The sequence below is a fragment of the Lontra canadensis genome, unplaced genomic scaffold (genome assembly GCF_010015895.1).
Source record: "Lontra canadensis isolate GAN:19392208 unplaced genomic scaffold, GSC_riverotter_1.0 scaffold70, whole genome shotgun sequence".
Lineage (NCBI taxonomy): Eukaryota > Metazoa > Chordata > Mammalia > Carnivora > Mustelidae > Lontra > Lontra canadensis.
The window spans coordinates 2,137,141-2,159,459 of NW_022631064.1; the positions used below are offsets into that span (position 1 = coordinate 2,137,141).

The 22,319-nt window shown below is 41.4% G+C and overlaps 1 protein-coding gene across 3 annotated transcripts in view; it reads right to left on the reverse strand.

Moving 5' to 3' along the window:
• The window catches only part of ADAMTSL1 (ADAMTS like 1), a 904,787-nt gene that overhangs the window by 159,632 nt on the left and 722,836 nt on the right, over window positions 1–22,319 (reverse strand). For all 3 annotated transcript variants that reach the window (XM_032880520.1, XM_032880523.1, XM_032880522.1), the window contains exon 16: window positions 4,366–4,576. In XM_032880520.1, coding sequence (XP_032736411.1) covers window positions 4,366–4,576 — 211 coding nt within the window. The remainder of the gene's footprint in view (window positions 1–4,365; window positions 4,577–22,319) is intronic.

Genomic DNA, 22,319 nt, shown 5'->3' on the forward strand with positions numbered 1-22,319 from the left:
AGTTGGACAAGCAGAGGGGAGGGGAACTGCCTGTGGGCAGGGGAAGCATGGGCAAACAGAAATGTACAAGCAGGGGTGGGAGAAGCATGGTGGGAGATGGGCAGGAGCAGATGCGCTGAGGGATGAAGGTCTTGACTAAGGCATCTGGCTTTACTATATGGCAATGGAATGTAACTGAAAAATTCCCTAGCAGAATACCGTCATGATCAAAGTGACTCAGATGGACTTATGGTGTGCATCACAGTGGTTCTCAATCATGGTGCTGTAACACACCAGCAGGATATGATCCCTTGTGTGGTGTATATAAAGCAACACATAGCCAACACCAAAGACGACGACGATGATGATGATGATGATGATGATGATGGGTGTATTTAATAAGTTAGAGAAGATTCAGGACACCTATGCACTAAATATGTGTTTCAAAACTAAACACAGACCAACAGGGTATTAAAGCGAAATTGATAAAGATAAATGAGTCGTTTACACAAAGCCAGAGGGAAAAAAAAAAAAAACAAGGGATGCAGTATTAAGTTGCTGAACTGAAATAAAGAAGGCCCCTAAGCCAGAGCTAGAATTAGATTTTTGTTTCCCTTCTACTTGTTTCTTAAAATAAAATTTTAACATATGTACCTGGACTGCATGCTAGTCCTCTCCAGACCTGCAGAATGGGTGACTATTGGCCACTTGCCAGTTGTCAGGCAAATGCTCCACAAAAGACAAAGGACATTGCACTTTTTTCCCGGAAGATGACAATTCATGGAATTTGTGCTTTTTTTTACCCCAGGAAGAAAAGTATACACATGAAGTCAATGGTAGCTCAGTGTTCAAAGAGCAAGGAGAAGTAGTTTCTCTCCTCAAAAGCTAATGTTCATCATGTTATTATGTCATCCTTTGAATGAAAGTTGACACTACATCTGTTTTTCTTTCATATGAAGAAAGACTTAAGGCTGGTGTGGAAGGATTAGAGACCTCAGCACTATCCTCTAGTAAATCCAAATAGAAAAGAGCATATGAATGCACAACAGGTTCCCTTGTTCTAAGAAGGACTACCAAGGAACCAGAGGGCTAGTCAGGCAAATGGAAGGTCAACACCTGGTGTCTTTTACTTAAGGGGGGGTCCTAAGACAACAGCCAATCACCTTGGAGCCCCCCAGGTTACTCCTGACTTATTTCACCATATGGCATAAACAAGGACTTCCTTTCCTTTACCAAGTGGTCAATGTTAGCTGATTTTATGTAACAAAGCTTAACTAAAGAAGTAGTATTCTAGGAATTCATGTAAGAATAGTCTGTTGTTTCTTCTAGGTTTAGAAAGATTCCTAAAAATGACCAAGGACTCTTAAAAACAGATCCTATACACTACATGCCTACAGGGGATTTCTCTAGAGGACAGAATCACTGGTGACTTTCACTTTCTATGTTCCTTATTTCTTGTTATGTTAGAATATATTTCACAATTACTATGTATTACGTGTAAAGAAGATACTTTTGAAAGATTTTAATAAAGTGTAGTTAGTAGCTCACTGGATGGACGTCAAAGGGCTGTTTTCTATTAGTTTCCTGATCTGAAAAATGGACTTAAATCTGACTCAACCCCAAAGGGCCTCTCTCTAATAGAAGGAAGTAGAAAAAGTTTTCAAAAAAATTTGTGTCTTAACAGGCCTAAGAAGCGGAAAATGGAAGAATAATGGACTTTTTGGAAATCCACTGTATTACATGCGGATACTGGGCATGGTGGTAGTGGTGGTGGCAATAGGACCCAAAGAAATCATGTATAGGGATGTGTTCTAAAAAGCGAAGGAAAAAAAAGTCATAGGTCACTGCCATTATTCAGCAACACATATGGCTATTAAAAAGAGGTTGTGGGGGGGCACCCTGGGTGGCTCAATTGGTTAAGCATCCCACTCTTGGTTTTGGCTCAGGTCACGATCTCGTGATTGTGATGTTGAGCCCTGCATCATCAGGCTCTGTGCTCAGTGGAGAGTCTGCTTCAGATCCTCTCTCTCTCTCCTCCTGTGCTCCTCTCCCTGCTCTTGCATGTTCTCTCTCTCTCTTTCTCTCTCTCTCATGAATGAGTGAATGAGTGAATGAAATCCTAAAAAATAAAAGAGGTTGGTGTTTCATTAAGATTCACTGCTAGGTCAATATTAGAACCCAAAACCATAAGACATATTATAGAACATATAAAGTCAGAATTTTCAGGGCTTGTGGGCCAGTATTCTTTATCTAGTCATTCATTTTGTCATTCAATAAACATTTTATCCAGAACTTACTATGGACCTAATAGAGACTTAATACAACAGTGGAGATTGATTCCGGTCTTGTCTTAGCATTGGCAGTAGTTAGTGGTGCAGTTTGAGGTCAGGGATTCATTCTAGTTAAAGCTAACAGTATAAAAATACTAGAACCAGGAGACCTGGGGTCTCAACCAGGCTTTGTGATCTTGGCAAGGCCATATCGAGGCTGCAGTTACATCATGTGTAGAACAAGGGGACTCATACATAATCCCTGATGGCTCTTTCAGCCATAGTAGTCTCCAACAATGAGGTATAGGGGAAAGGATTGCATAAAACTGGGTTGATGGCCAACCCTGAATTTGCTACCTGTATGAGCCTCAGTTCCCTTAAACCTAAAATGAAGACAATAAAACCTACTTTCACTGGTCGTTGAGAGGATTAACTTTAGTTAGGTATGTAATAATATTTCTAAATGGAACACTGGTACATAGGCATTCAAAATATATAACATCCTCTTGATTTCCACAAACCATCACATAGTAACATGGTATTTATGAGTTTAGCTCCATATCTATTTAAGCTCTAAAAGGAAATAGTCAATATCTCTTTCCAGATGCTTTATATTTTAGAGTTTTGCTCACTGATTACTCTTTGATTCATTGAGCACTTTACTAAATCATCGTCCCAAGATGGGCAGAGAGACGGAAGGGTCTCTGCCAAGTGATAGTGGAAAAGCATCCTCTGATGCATGGCTGTCTAGAAATGGCAGCCCCCTCTCAGCACTAAGGCAAGGGTGTGTAAGCTGCTATGCTCTCTCCTCAGTTGGATAACCATGTAATTTATCATTTTAGTTGAGATGCTTAAAAATTTTTTAAAGATTTATATACTTTTAGAGAAAGAGAGGACAAGAGTGAGTGGGGGCAAGGGCAGAGGGAGAGAATATTTGAGCAGACTCTTTGCTGAGCGTGGAGCTTCAGGGCTAGATAGGGGGGCTTGATCCCATGACCCATGACATCATGACCTAAGCTGAAACCAAGAGTCGGGTGCCTAACCAACTGAGCCACCCAGGAACCCCAATTGGGATAATTTCAAAAGTGAAAAACCGTTTTAGTAAAACTGGGATAAACTGGGATGCATGCCCCCCTCACCTTCCAGGCTTACTTTTTGTGACCATTATTACCACTGTATGGGTACCTCTCACATCCTCATAAAGAACAAACGCAAAATAAGGTTCTAGCCAAATAATCTAAAACTTCTGTGTTTTAAAGGCATGCAAAAAAATTACTTAACTGAAGCTTGACAAACACACATTGATTTTTAGATAGAGTGTTATGGTAAAATAGTTGTGTTTGTATTATTACTATGTATGCTTTTGGGGGTGGGTCAGCAAAGTTTTTCTGTGAAAGGACAGAGTAAATATCTTAGGTATTGTAGACTAAATGGTCTCTGTCACAACCATGTTGTTCTGCCTCTCCAGTGCCAAAGCAGCCACGGACAATACATAAAAGAATGGGCATGGCTTGGTTCAAATAAAAATTCATTTACAGTAACTTCTTGTGAGATGGATCTGGTTTTGGGCTGAAGTTTGTTAACTCCTGCTTTAAATACTCTCTAGACTTTTGGAATTCATAGGACCAGGAAAATTTTAAAAATTCTAGAATTGATTTGACTTCTAATCTGTTATTTTGATAAATAATTCTATTTAAAAGAAAAAAAAAGAAAAGTCATTGCCTAATACCCTGGCCTCTTGGAATTTTAAAACAGTAAAAAACTAGAGAGGACACAAATTCAGAACCAATTCAGCTTTGTGGAAAACCAACCACACTGTCCTTATTTTTTAAAAAATGTTTTCTTAGTTTGGTAAAAACTTTGTTGTGAATATACTCAGTTTAACAGATGGGTCTTGAATTGCTTTTGGTTCCACTGGTGTGAAACCATAGACAGAGCACAGTATTTATAGTGAAAATATCTGGATTTGAATAAGGTTGAGAGAGTACTAAGAAGGGAGGGAGGAACAGACTTTGAACATTCCTTTAATGGGACAGAGCTCCTTGAAGACAGTGTCCCTTGCCCTGAATCAGAGTTGTATACACAAACTCCACTATCAGGTAACTCCAGAACTCACCGGCTGCCACTGTGTAGGGTACCAGGCAGGGGGGCAGTTGAAGCGGTTACAAGCTTGTACTGTGCTGGGCTTGGGCTGACGACACAGTTCATCAGCCAGGATTACGGTTTCATTCATCTCTCTGGAAAGCAGGTGGGAGCAGAAGACATCTCTGGTCTGCAGGCCAACCCCACAGGTGAGACTGCATGGACTCCACTTGCCAATTTCCCACCTGGGAAGAAACCACAGAGGACGAGGACATCCTTAGGACCCGTGCAGAGAATATCGTGACATCAAGTGTTGCCAATTGAGTAAAAATACATACCTGGGAAGGTGGGAAATTCCAGCACAAGATTGGTGAGGAATTCTATCCCAAGCCTAGAACACATCCACCCCTACAGGCTCTAGAATCCATTTTGAATAAACAAAGAGGGTGATAAAATGGGACATCCATTTCTACCCACGAAATCACCAAGAATGGTTGCAACCATGTCTATTTGGGTGAAATATACAAACTTCATCAAAATAAAGTGGTATGCTAGAAATAACACAGGTTTGAGTGCAGAAAGGCTTTGGGCACTGTGTATGGAACAGCCTTTCTGCTAATCTGTCTGGTCCCCATTCTTAACAAGACGGAAGAATTTGTGCTTGTTTTTCTTTGGCTTCAAAGTGAAAGGTCATTGGCTCCCACTTCCTTCAAACTTCCAACATAGCATAGAAATGTCTCTGTCTTATGTATAAATATCATCACTGCCCGGGACTGGAGAATGTAACAAAAGTAAAGGTTGCTAAAGAGATCAGTCTTCTTGAGGGGAAATAAGTGGAGAGAATGGCTCATTATCTGGAAGGAGAAGTCAAATACACACAAAGGAGCTGAGTGCATAATTGGCCCTTCCAAACAGCCAAGTCTTGAGAAGCACATTTACAGTGAGCTGAAGGCCTATAAAAACAATCCCACTCCATTTCCCTGTTGATGCAGCCTCCAAAATGGGAATGATAAGGAAAAAGCCCAGTTTTTTGGGTTTGGAGTAGGAAGTGTTCTTTAATGATCCGATTTGGAAAGTTCTATTTACAATATGAGGCACAAAATTTCTACGAACAGAAGTCAGCCAAGAAAAGCATGGCGAGTAGATACTTCAGTAGCTAGGCCCTCTTGGCTTTTGTAGCTAGCCTTGAAAATTGGCTTAAAAATCTTGGGCCTTAATGTTTTTCATCAGACTTTGAAACTGAGTACATACTCTCTCAATCTCTTTCTGCCACTCTGATATGTAACTACCTTACTAACCCCTATTTCCACTATCTCCTTTCATCTATCCTGTGTTTGAGTCCTAGGTGTAGCAAACAATCTCATTATTCTCAACTCATGCCCCCTGGTTCTCCAGCTCTGTTTTTCCTTAAGCTGTTACCCTGAATTTGGAATACTTTTTGTCCTTTTCTTGACCAGCCTTCAAAATGTAATCCATTTTGAATCCCAATTTGATCCATGTTCAAAGGAAGCGTACCTGCTTAGGGGATATGTACCTGCCCCAGACACTGATTATTTTCTCAATTATGTTATAGTTATTCTGTCAAGGGCCCCACTGGAGTACACACCTCTTGCAGGCAAGCTCTGTGTCTGCATCTGCTTTATATCGCTCACAGTATTTAGTATAGCCCCTTCTACATAGTTAATACACGTGGTTAATAATTTCCTGATAAATGAGCAAATGGAAGGGACCTACCTGCACAGTAAGTACTTTATACCCATTATCCCATTTAATTACCTCTAGAATAACATGAGATAGGCTTTATTGATTTCCCTCGTTTTATAATTGAGGAAACCTGAAAATCTAAGAGGTTAACTTGCCCCAAACCTGTAACTAGTAACTAGTGAATCTGGGATTCGGACTTGGTTGAATTTGGCTCCAAAGCCTTTGTCTTTTCTATTGTGCTACGCGGTCTCCAAGAAAACTGTCCTATAAACATTCACAGAATTTTCAATGAACAGAAGAGAAGAGGCTGGATTGAATATATATTTCTTTGAGATCCTTGTGGGAATTCCTATAAACTTATTTTTAGATCCCTAGTTTGGGTTAATGCCTAGCTTTAAAATGCTGTGTTTTAAAATATATCCACACATTCTCTGCCACCTGCCCCTTCTAAAGATGAGGCCTGGAGTCTGGGCTGAACTTGGTGTCTCACTTGTAATGAATAAGATGAGGAAGAAGCAAGGCTCTGTGACCTCTAACGCTAAATCATAAAAAGGATATCGTTTCTACTTGGCTCTCTCTTTGCTCACTCTGGGGGAAACTACCTGTCAGGTCATGGGCATACACAGTCAGTCTTCAGGAAAGTCCACATGCAAAGGAACTAAGGCTGCCCACCGACAGTGGGCACCAACTCGCCAGTCTCATGAGTGAGCTACCTTGCAAGCCAATCCGCTGGACCCAGTCTAGCCTTCAGATGATTGTGCCCTCATGAGAGACCTTGAGTCAGAAATGCCTTTCCAAGGTGTTACCAGATTCTTCACTCATTAAATGGTGAGAAGTAAAAAAAAACAAAACACATTTATTTCTGTTGTGAGCTACCAGGATTTGCAGAAATTTGTTGTGCAAAAATAGACAACGAAGACAGCACACCTCCCTTCCAAACGCATATGTTCACCAAAAGACATATATAAGAATATTCTAAGCAGTGCTACTGAGAATAGCCCAGGTGTAGAACAACCCAAATATCCATCAATAGTTGAGTGAATACGAAATTATGATATTGTCATATAAGAACACTGGACAGTGTGAAGAAACTGTAATGACAAGCAACACAGATGAGTTTCACAAGCATACAATTGAGGCAAGAAAGCTACAAAAGCAAAAATTCATACCATGCTCTCATTTATGTAAAGTTCCAAACCCAAAACTAATCTATGATGCTAGAAATCAGGTTGGGGGTCACCCTTGTGGGGCAGTAACTAGAAGAGGGGGGCTGGAATGGAGGGACTCTGGGAGGTTTCTTTGACCTGGGTGCTAGATCTGGATCCACCTGGTGAAAAATCACCAAGCCACACATGCAGGATTGGTACACTTTTCTCTGCGTTTGCTAAGCTTCAAGAAAGGGTGCTTTTCCCCACTTATAAGTGAAATGCTAAAACGTGGTGGCTGTGAAACAAAATCCAACAACCAGGCTCAAGGCTGGTGACTGCAATGGATGTCTCATAAAGGAGCCGCCTACCCAGTGAACGCTGTCCAAGGTTAAAGCCTGTCTTCGCGCAGGCCTTGCACGCCCGCTGCCCCCACTGCTGCCTCCACCTCTGGCAGAAATTCGGTCACTGGGACCTTGGAGCAGAGGCGTTTGGCAGCCATGAAGGCACTTCAACACCGTTTGTCAAATTCACAAAATAGACCTATCTGCTTACCCATGATAAAACGACATTGCATACCCAAGGGAGGAGGTCAGCAGAAGCGATCTGTGCATTAAGTACTTTACTATTGAAAGTATTAGAATCAACGTAGGCCAAAAGAAAAAAAAAAAAAAAAGGGAAAGCAGACTCTCCCCACCCCCCACATTCTGCAGAGGGGCTACGTTTGTGAGCCTTGGGTCTGGCTGGCTGCTGATAGAACCTTCCAGCAATCTATGCCTTTGGCTGTTTCTTGATGGAGTATGACAGGCCAGGAGGGAGGAGCAAGCCTGGGGGTAGGGCTGGCTGTAGCTCATAGTCTGTGAGGTACTTAGAAGCCGTCCCTGGGATTCTGGGGCCTGGCTTTCTCACAGGCCCGGTGATGAGAGGGAACAGGAGATTGGAGGATGAGGGCATTAGTGGTTTCCCCCCTACTATGCCTGGCTCACTTTTTTTTTTTTTTAAGATTTTTATTTATTTATTTGACAGAGAGAGAGCGAGATCACAAGTAGGCAAAGAGAGAGGGGAAGCAGGCTCCCTGCCGAGCAGAGAGCCCGATGGGGGACTCGATCCCAGAACCCTGAGATCATGACCTGAGCTGAGGGCAGAGGCTTAACCCACTGAGCCACCCAGGGGCCCCTCACTTGTGCTCATCTTTATGTCTTCATTGACAATGGTACTTCCTCAGGGATGAAGCCCTCAGCTGGCAAAATTCACCTCCTATATAGTCTCACGAACACTGTCCCCTTTGGAAATTCTCAACACTTAAAAAAACTAGTGTGTTAAGAACACAACAGAAGAGACCCTCTTAAGAAAATTTTAAGTGGACAACATAATATTGTTGAGTATAGGTACAATGCTGAACAGCAGAGCTGTGGAACTCCTCTTGCTGAACTGGAGCTTCGTGCTTGCTGACAAGTAACTCCTCATTTTCCCCTCCCTGCAGCCCCTGGCAATCATCATCCATTCTTCGATTCTGTGAGTATGACTGTTTTAGATACCACATGTAAGTGGAATCATGCCATTACTCGTTCTCCTGATACTGGCTTATTTCTCTTAGTACAATGCTTTCAAGGTTCATCCATTGCAGACTTCTTTTTTAAGGCTGGATAGTATTTCGCTGTGTGTACGCACCACATTTTCTTTATCCATTCACCTGCTGAAGGATATCTAAATTGTTTCCCCATGTTGGCTGTTGTGAACAGTGCTGCAGTGAACGTGGGAGTACTAGTATCTCTTTGACATCCTCATAGGGCAGCTCTCTTTTTAATTCCTTGAGGAACCGCCATGCTGTTTTCCACAGTGGCCGCACCAGCTTGCATTCCCACTGACAGTGCACAAGGGGTCCAACTTCTCCGCATCCTTGCCAACGCCGTGGTCCTTTGTTTTATTGATGATAGCCACCCAGACAGGGGTGAGGGGATGATCTCATTGCAGTTTTGATTTGCATTTTATTATTTTAAAAAATTATTTATTTATTTATTTAGAGAGAGAAAGAGAGAGAGAGAACAGGTGGGGAAGGGCAGAGGGGGAGAATCTCAAGCAGGCTCTACCCAGTGTGGAATCTGATGTGGGGCTCAATCTCATGACCCTGAGGTCATGAGCTGAGCCAACCTCAAGAGGCAGATGCTCAACCAATGAAGCCACCCAGATACCCCTGATTTGCATTTTGATGATTAGTGATGTGGAGAATATTCTATATACAGTTGGCTCCTGGTAATCTTTTTTGGAGAAATGGCTTTCAAGTGTTTAGCTCATTTTTAAATTGGGTTATTAGATTTTGTTGTTGTTGTTGTTAGTGAGTTGTAGGAGTTCCTGCTATGTTAGAGATAAGCTCTTTATCAAATACATGGTTTGTAATTCTTTTATCCCTGTTTTCCCTGTTGAGTGTTTTCTTTGCTGTGCTCAATGCTGAAATCTGACTACCCTACCCTACTGTTACCTTGAGGAGAGCATGGGGCAATGTTTATTTTGGTTTAGCACTTGTTATGGGTTCAACTGTATCCACCCCACCCCTGACCCCGCCACTGCTAAAAGGTACATTGGAGTCCTATCCCCCAATAACTCAGAATGTAACTTCATTTGGAATAGGGTTATTACAGACATAATCACATAAGGTGAAATCATACTAGAGTAGGGTGGGCTTTTAACTAATACTACTTAAATAGCCATTAATTAACTTAAAATTAAAATTTATTTTTAAAGTTTAAATTAATTTATTTAAGTTATGTATTTTTATTTAAAAATTTTTAATTTTTTAAAATTTAAAAATTTAAACATTTTAAAATTTATTTAAATTATATATTGTGAATTATGAATGGTGTTCTCATTAAGAAAGGAGAGAGAGATACTCACGGAGACTAATGACAGAGACAGAGACTGTAGAGCTACATCTCCAAGCCAAGGGGTGTCAAAGATGGCCGGCAGACACTGGAAGCTAGAAGAGGCAAGGAAGGATTCGCCCTCACAGATTCAGAAGGAGCATGGCCCTGCTGACATCTTCATGCCAGAACTGTGAGAGACTGCATTTCTATTGTTTTAGGTCACCCTGTTCGTGGTGCTGGGTTATGGCAGCCCTGGGAAACCAGTACATAGCTGTGACCTCCACTCCTAGAATGGGGCCTAAAACACAGCTGCTTGGGAAGTATGAGGTGATGCACGGGGAGTCGAACCCCAGCGAACTGGGTGTGCGCCTTTGCTTTCGACGCTTGTCTGGTCAACCATTGCAGCTGTGATCGCTGAGTGACTGCCAGCAGCAATTCCAAAGTCCCCAAAGCCTTGACCACCACGAAGTTTTCTTTCGTGTGCTGCAAGGTATTTGGTGACAGCACTGAACCCGAAATGACATGATGCTTTCATAGGTTGCATCCCACTTGGTGTAAATATTTACACATTTTACCGCAGCCATGTTAGACTGCTGGATTATGGCATTTTCCCTTAGAACTTATTAGGGGTAATACAAAATTTATGTTACAGTAATCCTAACATATTTCTAAAGTACAAAAAATCCTGAATTCCAAAACACATCTGCCCTGATGGTTTTGGCGAAAAGATTGTGGCTCTGTATGAGGAGGATGGTAAACAGGATCACTGTGTTTTCTTTCAGCTTCTAGGCTTCAGGTGTTTAGCTTCACGGTTAGTCCCTTGGCCAGAATGTTATGGGTCCTCCAGCATTCCCTTACTATATTGTTGACCTTCTTCTCCACATTCCTGTCCTTTTTATCAAAACCTGCTTGCAGGGAAGGCTCTGGGAGCTGACAGATCACAGCTGAAGCCCTGTGGCGTCAGGCTGGACCCTGTCCAACTCCCGAGCAACTGATTCCTGACCAAAGGTAGACTGGAGACAGAGGGTTACCTCCTGCCCCTGAAGGCTGGGATTAGTCTTCCTGCCCTCTGTCCAGCATCAGATGTACTTGGGTAGGCCTGTGTTTATAATTGGATTTTAAATTTTAGCCTTGGTTTCCGAATTCCCATTTTGTTTCCCTGATGGTGCTGGAGTTCTGCCCAATGTCTAGCTTCCTGCACACTAAGCCTGTCACTCTGCTTGCATCTGGCCAGCCCCTTGCCTTGGCCTGGGTAGAGACCCTCAGCCACAAGCCAGAAGCCATGATATGACAGCAGTAGAGCTGACATAACACATTACCGCTGATAACAATAGTAATTCTAACATTTATGCAGAGCATACCACAAGTCAGGTACTGCGCTAGTTGTTTTAAATGCGCTCTCTTTTATAATCCTATCCACAGCCCTGTGAGGGAAGTACTATTATTTTCTGCATTTTCAGAACAAGAAGCTGAGGACTGGAGAAGTTAAATGGTTAATTAGTCATGGCCCAGAATACCTACACAGATGTCAAGGCTGCGTGCATCACATCCAAGTCTACCATGGATAGACCTGGACGCATGGGTGCTGAGAATGGGGGTGCTCCCTCCCACAGAGGCCAGCACATGTATTAACAAACCCCAGCTCTGCATTGTCCCAGGTCCTCTTGCAGAGGTCCTAGCTGGACTCAGGGATAAGCTCACGCAAGATGTGGGATGCATATATGAACTCATTCTTACTTATATCAACCCTATGAATAAGGTACCATAAGATCCCCCATTTTACAGGGTGTTATAACAGAGGCTTTGAAAGGTCAAGTAATTCATCCAAAGTCACACAGCAAGTAAACAAGAAAACCAGGATTCAAACCCAGGGAGCCTGGCTCCCGCGAGCCTAAATATTATACTGCCTTTCTGGAGAAAGATGATGAGTAGAGCTGTACAGAGTAGATCTGAGATGCAAATTCTAGGATCCTTGGTGCTTATAACTTTAGAAATGACAAATGGCAAGATGACAGATCTATTCTTCAATACTAGAAGCCAACACACTGATGGCAGCCAAGGTTAAAAATATACTCGGGACTTGTTATTTCGGGAAAGTGACAGTGATCCTTGGCAGCAAATGGGCAAAGGCTGAGTGTGGTCCCCTGAAGGATATGTTTATTTTTTTGTAAACGTGGCCATCAGAGATAATGTGGGCAATCAAGGACCCATAGTGGTTGGCACCTCTTAGCAGCTTGTGTTTGTATTAGCTATATAAAAGAAGGAATTGGGGCCTTCTTTTGGACAAGGGCTCATTATGTGAGTTGCCAAGGTTTTTCTCCCCTACCCTTTCAGAGAAGGTACTGGCCATTGCCTCCAGCAACTCATTGTTGGTTGCTGGTATAAATGCACATAATATCTAATGGTAGACTCTCCCCACCCCAACCTAGGCCCTAAGAACCTTCTCCTACCCCGGTTTTTACAGGAAAGTGGGGCTTGTTTCTTTATTCAAAATTTAAAGATGCAGTTACTGAGAGGCGAAACACCATGTAAATTTCAATTATTTGTTAGCAACATTCTTTAAACTTGTGCATAACCCTTCAACTTGACACGTCTACCTAACATTACTATCCCGTGATTTTTTTAAGGTCCCCCAAAGATATGTGTTTCCTTTAGGATGTCTCTGAGGTCCGGAGGTAGAAAGCAATCAAGCAACAATAAATCAGACACCATGGAGCATGGCCAGCTTTCAAAAGGCTCAGGTAGGATGAAGAAAACTCTTTCCAACTGTGACATTGTTTAGGACCAGGTGCCCCTTTAAGGTTTTGTACTATTACTGGTGGCTCCTAATTTATCACTATATCCTACAGTTTCCGGCTTATCCACAGCCCAGTGCTTCCAAAACGTGACTCTGGTCACTTGCTTCCTCTGATTAAAAACCTCACGGAAGTCTGAGCTGAGGTTTCAGTGGGGCGGAGACCAGTATGTTCTGGGCTCAGCTGTGGTCCAGTGCAGTCACCGGGGTGAGGGGTCACTATGGTGGCTGGACCTGAACTTTCTAACAGGCTCCTCACCCCAACTTCTTTTTTTTCTTCCTCTTTGTAGGAACTGAATTTTAGCCTGAGGCTTAGTGTGGAGCTGTTCACTGGCATGTGACAGAGTTTAGCACCGGGCTAGTGTACCTGGAGATCAAACATACAAGGAATACAGAACAAATACATAAATACATGAAGGGGAATGGGAAGCCCATTTCTTACTGTCAGAGAAGGGAGTTGCAAATGTGGGAAGGGGGAAGAATAAACCTTGTGGAATTGGATTGCTATTGCAAACAGTATGAACTCATGGTTTTTTAACAAACGGACAGGTACCCAGATAGACATTGTCATATCAACAGATACAAATGAATGTATGTAAATACACATAGAATATTTCTTAGATCTCTCTGCTGAGAGGCCTAAAAGCAATGGCATTTCAGTAAAATCAAGTATATCAAGTGCCCAGATTTTGGATTGTAAAGCATTCTCTACTAAAGAATTAGTTCCTGTAGAAATGGCTCCAGGGCAGGGGAATTGGAAATAAAAAAGTGAGCCTAGAATATCTTGTGTCAGAAAACTGGGAAGTGTTCAAAGAATGATGGAGTTTATGTCAAAAGGACATGGAAGCCAGTCTGAAGAGGCTCCCACTGGCCATGTCCAGGACAATTTGATAGTAATGGATTTTAATCTTTTGAGTAAAATAGAAGTTTATAAATAAACAAAATAAGAAAGCTGTATCTTAAAGAATGCCTATTAGTAATCTAGAAGATCATTAATAATAAAATTAGATTAATAATCTAGAAGATAGAATTTAGAAAGTTGCTGTTTATCAACCATAATAATAACTGATTCAGGCAAGAGCCATTAATGAATACTAATGCTGGTCAGGAAAAGGTTGATGAGGAATAGAGTATTAACTTAGTTTCAGATTATCTCTCTGTAAAGATACCTATTTGTCACTTACTAATAATAAGTGCAATGTCCTTATTATTTTTACAGTGAAAACCTGGCTGAGATCATCTTAACCAAATAATGAGTTAACATCATCAGAAATGAATGGGACGTAACATCATTCTTTGTCTCTTGATACCATGCACTAAGAAGGATGCAGCACACTTCCATCAAAAATTTAAAAAATCATGAAGAAACATCAAGCAAACTCAAAATGAGTGACATTTTACAAAGTCATTGCCATATAGTTTTCAAAAATATCTAGAATATGAAAGATGAGGAAAGACTGTCCCAGATATAAAGAGTCCAAAAAGAAATGCCAACCAAACGTAACATGGAACCCTGGATTGGATCTTGGACCTGTAAAGGACATTGCTGGCACAGCTGGTGGATGGTGATGCTGAATTAAGGCCATTTCTTAGTTTTGATGGTTATACTCTGGTTATTTAGGAGAGCATCCTTGTACTTACATAGTAACACTTAAGTGTTGAAATGCAATGGTATATCACCTGAAACTCTTCTCCAAAATAATACTGTTATTTTGTTAATGACTATGGAACCAAGGGAATTGGTAAAAGAGAGCTCTACGATTTTTGTAACATGTTCTAAACCTAAAATGATTTCAAAATAAGTTATAAAAAACATCCATTGGCTCCTGGTTATCCACAAGCCTGGGTTCAATTCCTTGACTGCCTGTGGTGTGCTTCCCAAAGGAGTTTGAATAGACCTTTCTGATTTAATCTTGGGTCCCCCCTGCACTCAGCCTTGCTGAGTACCAGCAGATGAATACCCATCTTCTCTGGGTGGCAAACTCTTCTGACTCCCAGGTTAGATTCTAAACACTACCCTCCTCCTAGTCCTTTTTGGATCTCCTTCCCATGAGGCAGAGCTAGACCTTTCCCTCTGCAGCATGCTACTGTCTTTTTCCTCCTGAAGGCATTCTTTTCTGCCCTTAGACTCACCTTCATTACATTGTAGGTATTTGTCTATGTGTCCATCTCTCTTACTAGCCTGCACTCCACAAAGGCAGCAATGGCTGCGACCTAGTCATCTTAATATCTTCAGCACCTACTGCCGTGCCCCACTCACTGTAGAGGCTCAAGGTGGCATTGCAGCATGATGTAGAAGATTGTGGGTTCTGGAACTGGATTATCCGTAAATGAACTATACTGTGCCGCTCCCTAATTGCACAGCCTTGGGTAAGTTACTTGACGATGTACTTATATTTAAAATGAAAATAGGGGTGCCTGGGTGGCTCAGTGGGTTAAGCCTCTGCCTTCAGTTCAGGTCATGATCCCAGGCTCCTGGGGATAGAGCCCTGCGTCGGGCTCTCTGCTCAGCAGGGAGCCTGCTTCCTCCTCTCTCTCTGCCTGTCTCTCTGCCTACTTGTGATCTCTGTCAAATAAATAAGTAAAATCTTAAAATAAAATAAAATAAAATAAAATGAGAATAATAGCAATACCCACTTCAAAGAGTTGTTATGAAGCTTAAATGAGAACATATATGAAAAGAGCATCAGGACAGTGGCACAGATTAAGGGCTCTCTAAACATTAGCTAATATGAACTGTTATTACTCAGTAATAATAAATAATAATAATAATAAGTAATAAACGCATGGGTGATTATTGTGAGGATAGAGATTAAATGAGTAGAGAGAGAACTCTTCCTGGAGTGAATCAGATAGAGTAGCCATATGTTATGGAAACTGAGGGAAAGGACGTTTGTGACCTGCCTGCATTAACTTATCATTTAAGCTTTCACTGCTCAGCAGTGTGACAGATCCGGATGTGGGAAACATGCTCATGACCTTCAACATGCTTTCAGCAAAGATAGAACTGACAAACTCCCAGGAGACATAGCAAACAATGTTGGGTGATAGCAATGCAACAAGCTAATTGCTAAGCCATTTGGCTGAACCACGAGTACTACAGAATTTCAGAAGACAGGCAGCACGGAGCTCATAACCAATTTTACGTTTATATTGCTAATTGCAATCCACAAGGTCTGTTCATCTATGTGATCTTGCTTGATCCTTCTACCTCAGGAATACTCAAAACAAGCATTACTATATCCATTTCATAGATAAGCAAGCTGAGGCTCAAAGAGAAAAGTGATTTCCCCAAAGCTGGGAAGGGAACACAGCTTACTCTTACCCTGATAAGGACAAGAGGAGGGAATCATTAAGGTCACAGGCAGGAAGATAAAAAAGATTAGGAAAACAGCTACATGCCGTAGCAGATGGATTTGCTAGCTTCACACACAAACTCTGTATTTTAGAAAACTCCTTCAAATGGCCTAGGAAAAGATAAATGAAAAGATCAAAGGAAGCATTAGATAAGAGAGAGTAAAAATATGCTTAAAGACCAAAAATTAACCAAAAGAATATATGATAAACAGCACCATGAGAATCAGGGCTCTTTGTAAAAGAGTAGCTTGCAGAGCTCAGGAAATAGGAGATACAGCCAGGCTTCTCCTGGAAGTCAGCTGGTTTGGCACAAGGCTTTGGCTCCATAAAAATATTTATAGTCAGGATTACCAAACACCTGAGATGGCAAAGCCCTCATTTCCACTGGAAAACAGTGTGGTCAAAGTGACTCTTTTAACCAGGACAGTTTGCTTTACCTTCCAAATCAGTTCTTTAAAAAAAAAAAAAAATATATATATATATATATATATTATCAACATTGCAAATAACTCTTTGTCAAGTCTTCTTTTTCTTAAAAATTAGTTCCTTAAAAAGTGGTTGCAGCAACATACAGATTTACTATCTCATTACTACCATGCCATTTGCTTTAAACATACCTCCTTTATGGAGCATATCGAATGGCAAATGGATCTAAAGCTAGGCCCAAATGTACAGAGTATCTTCAGCCTCTCCTCCTATACCCCTAAGACCTCTATGAGCTGCCACTGTCCAAGAAATGCCCATGTACCTATTTACCTGAAGGCATCTTGATTTAGTTAATATCTAAATTCTGCTTCCCATTTTTTAAAAAAAGACTATTTATTTGAAAGAGAAATTGAGAGAATGAGTGAGAGGAGGGACAGAGAGAGAAGCAGACTCCCTGTGGAGCAGGGAGCCCCATGCAGGACCTGATCCCATGACCTGAGCTAAAGGCAGACCCTTAACTGACAGAGCCACCCAGGTGCCCTACTTCCCATTTTCTGATCACCCCGTGTTCTAGGTGACTGCACATTACAATGAGATAGAATTTCTGCTGGCTGTTATGACTCAGATAGGAGTTGCCTGGGAAACAGGTTGGAAGGTTAGATGTTCCACATAATCACTCTTGCCCTTGGAAGTTTGAGATTTTTGCTTTGCTTAGAATTCTAGGTGGAAATTTCCTACTAAAAATAATTGCAAGCTTGTTCTCCTTGTGGTCAGATCAGAGGAAGATTTACTTAGATCATAAATACAAATGTTTTCTTTTTTGTCCTCTAACCATCTTTTGGTTTTTATTCCTACTTCTCTCTACTTTATCTTAATTGATGAACATCCTTAATGAATTAACATCCAACCTGAAGGTCTTCCACTAAATGAACTCCTTTCCTTTGCAAATTACTTCCTTCAAATAAAGTAAGCTTCTGCCAAGCTTAACCATGTGTTGGCTTCCCAACACACCATTTTCCCTCTTTCTACCTGTGAGTTTGCTTCCAGCTTCTGCCTAAAAAGCTGTCCATGTACCTGTCTCAAGGTCTGATTCAAGCCCTTCTTCTTCAGGGAAAGTTTCTGATTCTAACCCATATTGACTGTACCCTCTTTGCAACTCTATTGAATTTACCCTCATTTGGCCCTTGTTTATATTTTACAACACTGACTACATCGTGATGTAAGAACACGAAAGAGATGGAGCATCTTATCTGATGGAATTCTATTGGCTTACATGTTTTTCTCTAGTTATCATCCCAAGTAGAATAGAAGGCTTTTAAGAGTTGGGATCAAGTATTTTGGAGTTAAGGGAATTGTTTGGCCTCCATCTATTTGTTGATTCTCAGGTGACATTCTTCACTAAAAGTCCTCACTTATGGATTTTACCCCTATTTTGGGTCAATAATGTCCTCCCAAAAAAGGTAAGTTTAAAATCCTTGCTCCTAGGACCTCAGAATGTGACTTTATTTTGAAGTAGGGTATTTACAGAGGTAATCAAGCTAAAATGAGGTCATTAAGGCAGGTCCTCAACCAACATGACTGACTGGGGTCTTTATAAAAAGGGGAAATCTGGAAGGCAGCTATGCTCCCCACTATACCACCAATGCTAAAGGGGAAATCTGATCACAGAGACAGACAAGGAAAATGATTAGAGCTGCATCTACCAGCCAATGATCTCCAAAGGCTGCTGACAAAGCACCCAAAGCTGGAAAGAGGCAAGGAAGGATCCCTCTCCTCCAGGTTCAGAGACAGAGAGAGGGAGCTTGGCCCTGCCAAAACCTTGATTTCAGATGTCTAGCCTCCACAACTGTGAGAGAGTCCATTTCTGCTCTTCTAAGACACCCAGCTACTGGTGCTTTGTTACAGTAGTCCAGCAAACGAATCCACTTCCTGGAGTCCGTTCTCTTGAGCAGTTGTAATCCATTTGTTTATACCGTCAACAGAAACCTTTCTGGACATTTATACTCATGGATACTCATGGGGTTTCTCTGCAGGGAAATGCCTGGGAAGGTCAGTCCTTTATATCAGGATGTGCAAACCCGATTCTGTTATCTCCAGCAAGAGTCTGCCTCTTCTTTCCTTTCATCATACTTGTTTTGTCGGTTTTGTAGACTGAAGTTTTTCTTCTGCCCATGTATTCAGCCATTCACCCATGTACGTGTGCCTACAGCCATGCGTTTATTTGTTGAAAATGTACCATGTACTAAACACTATGCCGAATGATGGGGACACAGAGTCAAAAAAAATTCTTGACCTTAAGGGCTTTTGGAGACAACTACAAGACATGATAATATGTGCTATTCATGTACTTATTCATTCAACTAGTGATTCTTAAGCATTTTTTGTGGCCAGGTTCAATGTGAAGAAATGAGACAGACACAGACCGTATTTCTGTGGGGTCTATGGGAAAGAAACAGATAAACAGGAAAATTAGGGAAGTATAATAATATAGACTGGGGGCCAAGAGGGAAGACATGGAGTCATGGAAGCTTCCTGAAGGTGGTGATATCTGAGCTGAGGCTTGAATAGTAAGAGGTGGCCAGGCCAAAGTAGAAGTAAAAACAGGGTGTTCCAGGAAGAATTGGGTGTGGAAAAGCACGATGCTCTTGGGGCATGCTAATTTATCTACTTCCATACTTGGGGCTGGAAAGAATATAGAGTAGAAAGTCTAGGAAGTCCTTGGAAAGCTCTCGCTCTTACTCTTATTTTCCTTGATGTAAGTATGGGGTGGGTAACAGAGCCTCGAAACAGAGGCACTGTGGGCAGCCTGTGCCCCAGTGACAAAGATGACTTAAGTTGACCACAGTTCAAACTCACAGTTCAAAGGATGCTGCTGAACGGGTGCCCAGCCTGCTCCCATCCCATCCATCTTAAGGGTTGTCAGGCTTTGGTGAGAATTCCAATAGGCCAGTGGCACAGGGGAACACAAGCAGTGCTTCAAGGAGGCTCTCCACTCTATTTAATCAGATCATAAATTCCATTCAAACCTAGCTTGACAGAGGAAAACAAAAGATAGAGCCATCTCCCCTGGAGAGATCTCCCTGTCTCAGTCTCCAGAGTTTGATTTGTGAGGAATCAGGAAGAGGAAGCAGCTAGTTGCTTGCTTCATCAGACCCTTGACGAAGGGTGTGATTCATTCCATCAGTGCTGGGATGGGGAGAAAGACACACACACACACACACACACACACACACACACACACACAAACAGATGTTCCACTCCCCATAGGACATAGAGAACAGTAACTCCTGCACTTCCGAGCCCTGAAGGCTGTTTACTTGAGGAGCAAAAATGAGGTCTTTCACAAATGTTTTCATAAAAGACCACACAAAAACGACCTAAAATTATTTTTCAACTTAGGTTCAAAGATCTCTTCAAGTAGAATGCACATTTCACTCTTTGATGTTTTGTTATCTCAGGGTGAGTTAAGGGATTATTATCAGGCTAAAGTCTGAATAAATTTAAATCTACACATTAGGATTTATATTGGCTTATTAAACCCCTCATTTGTTTTTGATTATCCACAATGCTCATTTATTGCTAGCACTTTCATCCCTGGAACACTATTTTTAAACACACTTGGATCCAAATACTAGTGACGAATTGCCCTAAATCCCTGAGTTATGTTCATCGAGTAGGAGGCCCTCGAGCGTGATGCCAAGGAATCAGACTGATCCAGACTGTGGATTCCAGCAGACTAGGGGTGGAACATATTTCTACCTGTGTTTTATAACCTTTTGCAAGTTAGCAATTTTGAATGCCAACATCTCTGTCTGTAAAATGGGACAACAGTGACAAAAACAGCTTCCAATAGTTTTGGGATGTTTGTTATGTACTAGGTATTATTTTAAGAACTTCACATGCTCTAATTCATTTAATCCTCATGGCAACTAAGACATAAGTACTTTTTTTTATATATATACATATACATATATATACATACACACACACACACACACACAAATACATACACACACACACACACACACACGCCATGGTTCAATTCTAAGAGTTCTGCCTCTAGAATTCTTAACTGTATTCTTACCTGTTAGCCTGTAGTTTGTACAGGTGATCAGAGCAAAATACCACCTAGCAGCTGGCATCAATATTATTGTAGTCATTGTTATTACAGTATTATTTCTCATACCCAACAGAGGCCAACAGAAAGAAATGGGCTTTGTGGTTCCTTGGAATTACTGCTATTGCTATATCCAAATTAGAGGAACTGTTTTGCCATTTGGTTGTACTTGCTTTATCCCACACTTAGAATAATTAAGGGTTTAGCTTCATGTAGCCCAGGCCCAACATTTCCCAGGCCACAGAGAACTTTCTAGCTGTCCTCAGATCCTCAGAGCCTGCCACCCATTTTCCCAGCTGGGAAAAGAGAAATAGTGGGGCAACCCAGTAAGTAAATTCTGAGTAGGAACACTGGAATCCATGAGCTCCAAAAGATTGTGCCACATGGAGGTCAACTGAATTCCTAATTCTTGGTTATTATTTATTCATACTAAATTACTGGAAAAATCCTTGTGCTCTATGAATGCAGTGGACTTTTTCCCCCCTTCTCCATTTATATCCCTCCTAAGCCCTTATCCTTTGCTCTTCACTCTTAAAGAGGAAGGAATGTTCTTCTTATTGACTGATACCAGTATCTTCAGAAAGGATAAAAGATTTTTACCTGAGGTAACTAGTATCTCCTTAGCTATATATAAAATACAGTGCTAATGAGATAAAGAGAAAAAGAATTCTTTCTTAGTCTAGTTTAGAGTATATTATGTCCATCTGGGTCCTCTATTCTGTCACCTGATTCCATCTCATAGTGTATCTTTGGCACTGGAAAACTCTTACACAGATGAATCTATTCTTCAATAATGAGGCACTCACATAAGTGCCTAACATATATTAACCCATAAAAGCTGCACAAAACCCCTGAGGTTGGTATTATTTTATCCTCATCTTATAGATAAGGAAATGAGGATTGGGGGGAGGGTAAAGTGACTTGCTCAAGAACACAGTTGTTAAGTAGCAAAGCCAGGATTTGAACTCAGGAAGTCTGGCTCTAGATCTAAATTCTGATTCACAATATCAATTTCTGGATTCTACCTGTTTATGGTAAACACTGAGTTCTAAGTTGAGAAACATTATCATTCAGGCTTTTAGTTTGAGCTCCGCTAGGCATAGCTACTGGGTCAAGTCACTTAGTACCTTTGGCTTCACTTTCTTCACAGGTAAAATAACGGGAATTGGGCCAACTTACATTCTGGGATTCTGTAACCCCAGTAACCAAGGGAGACTAACTTATCAAATTTTTAGATTCTAGACAAGTCTGTCAGCCCAACTCCTTTTCACTCTGTGGCTTTTTAGAGTGTAAAGAATAAAGCCCTATGGTCTCTTGGTACTAAAAGTTCTAATAGGACAGACCAGAAAGTGATGAGAATTTGATGTCCACCAAGTTCCTCAAGTGACTGTGATCTTTCAGTCACCGAAAGTGAGAGAACCCAGCTTCCAATAACTGGTTGGCAAAACTGGTCACAACAAACATGGATTCACAATGCTATGGACTAATGCTGAAGTCTCTTGACCTCTTAGCATTATCTGCCATGGGCATGGTGATTTGGAGTAGAAACCCAACCCACGCTTCATCTTTTCAATTGATTCTTCA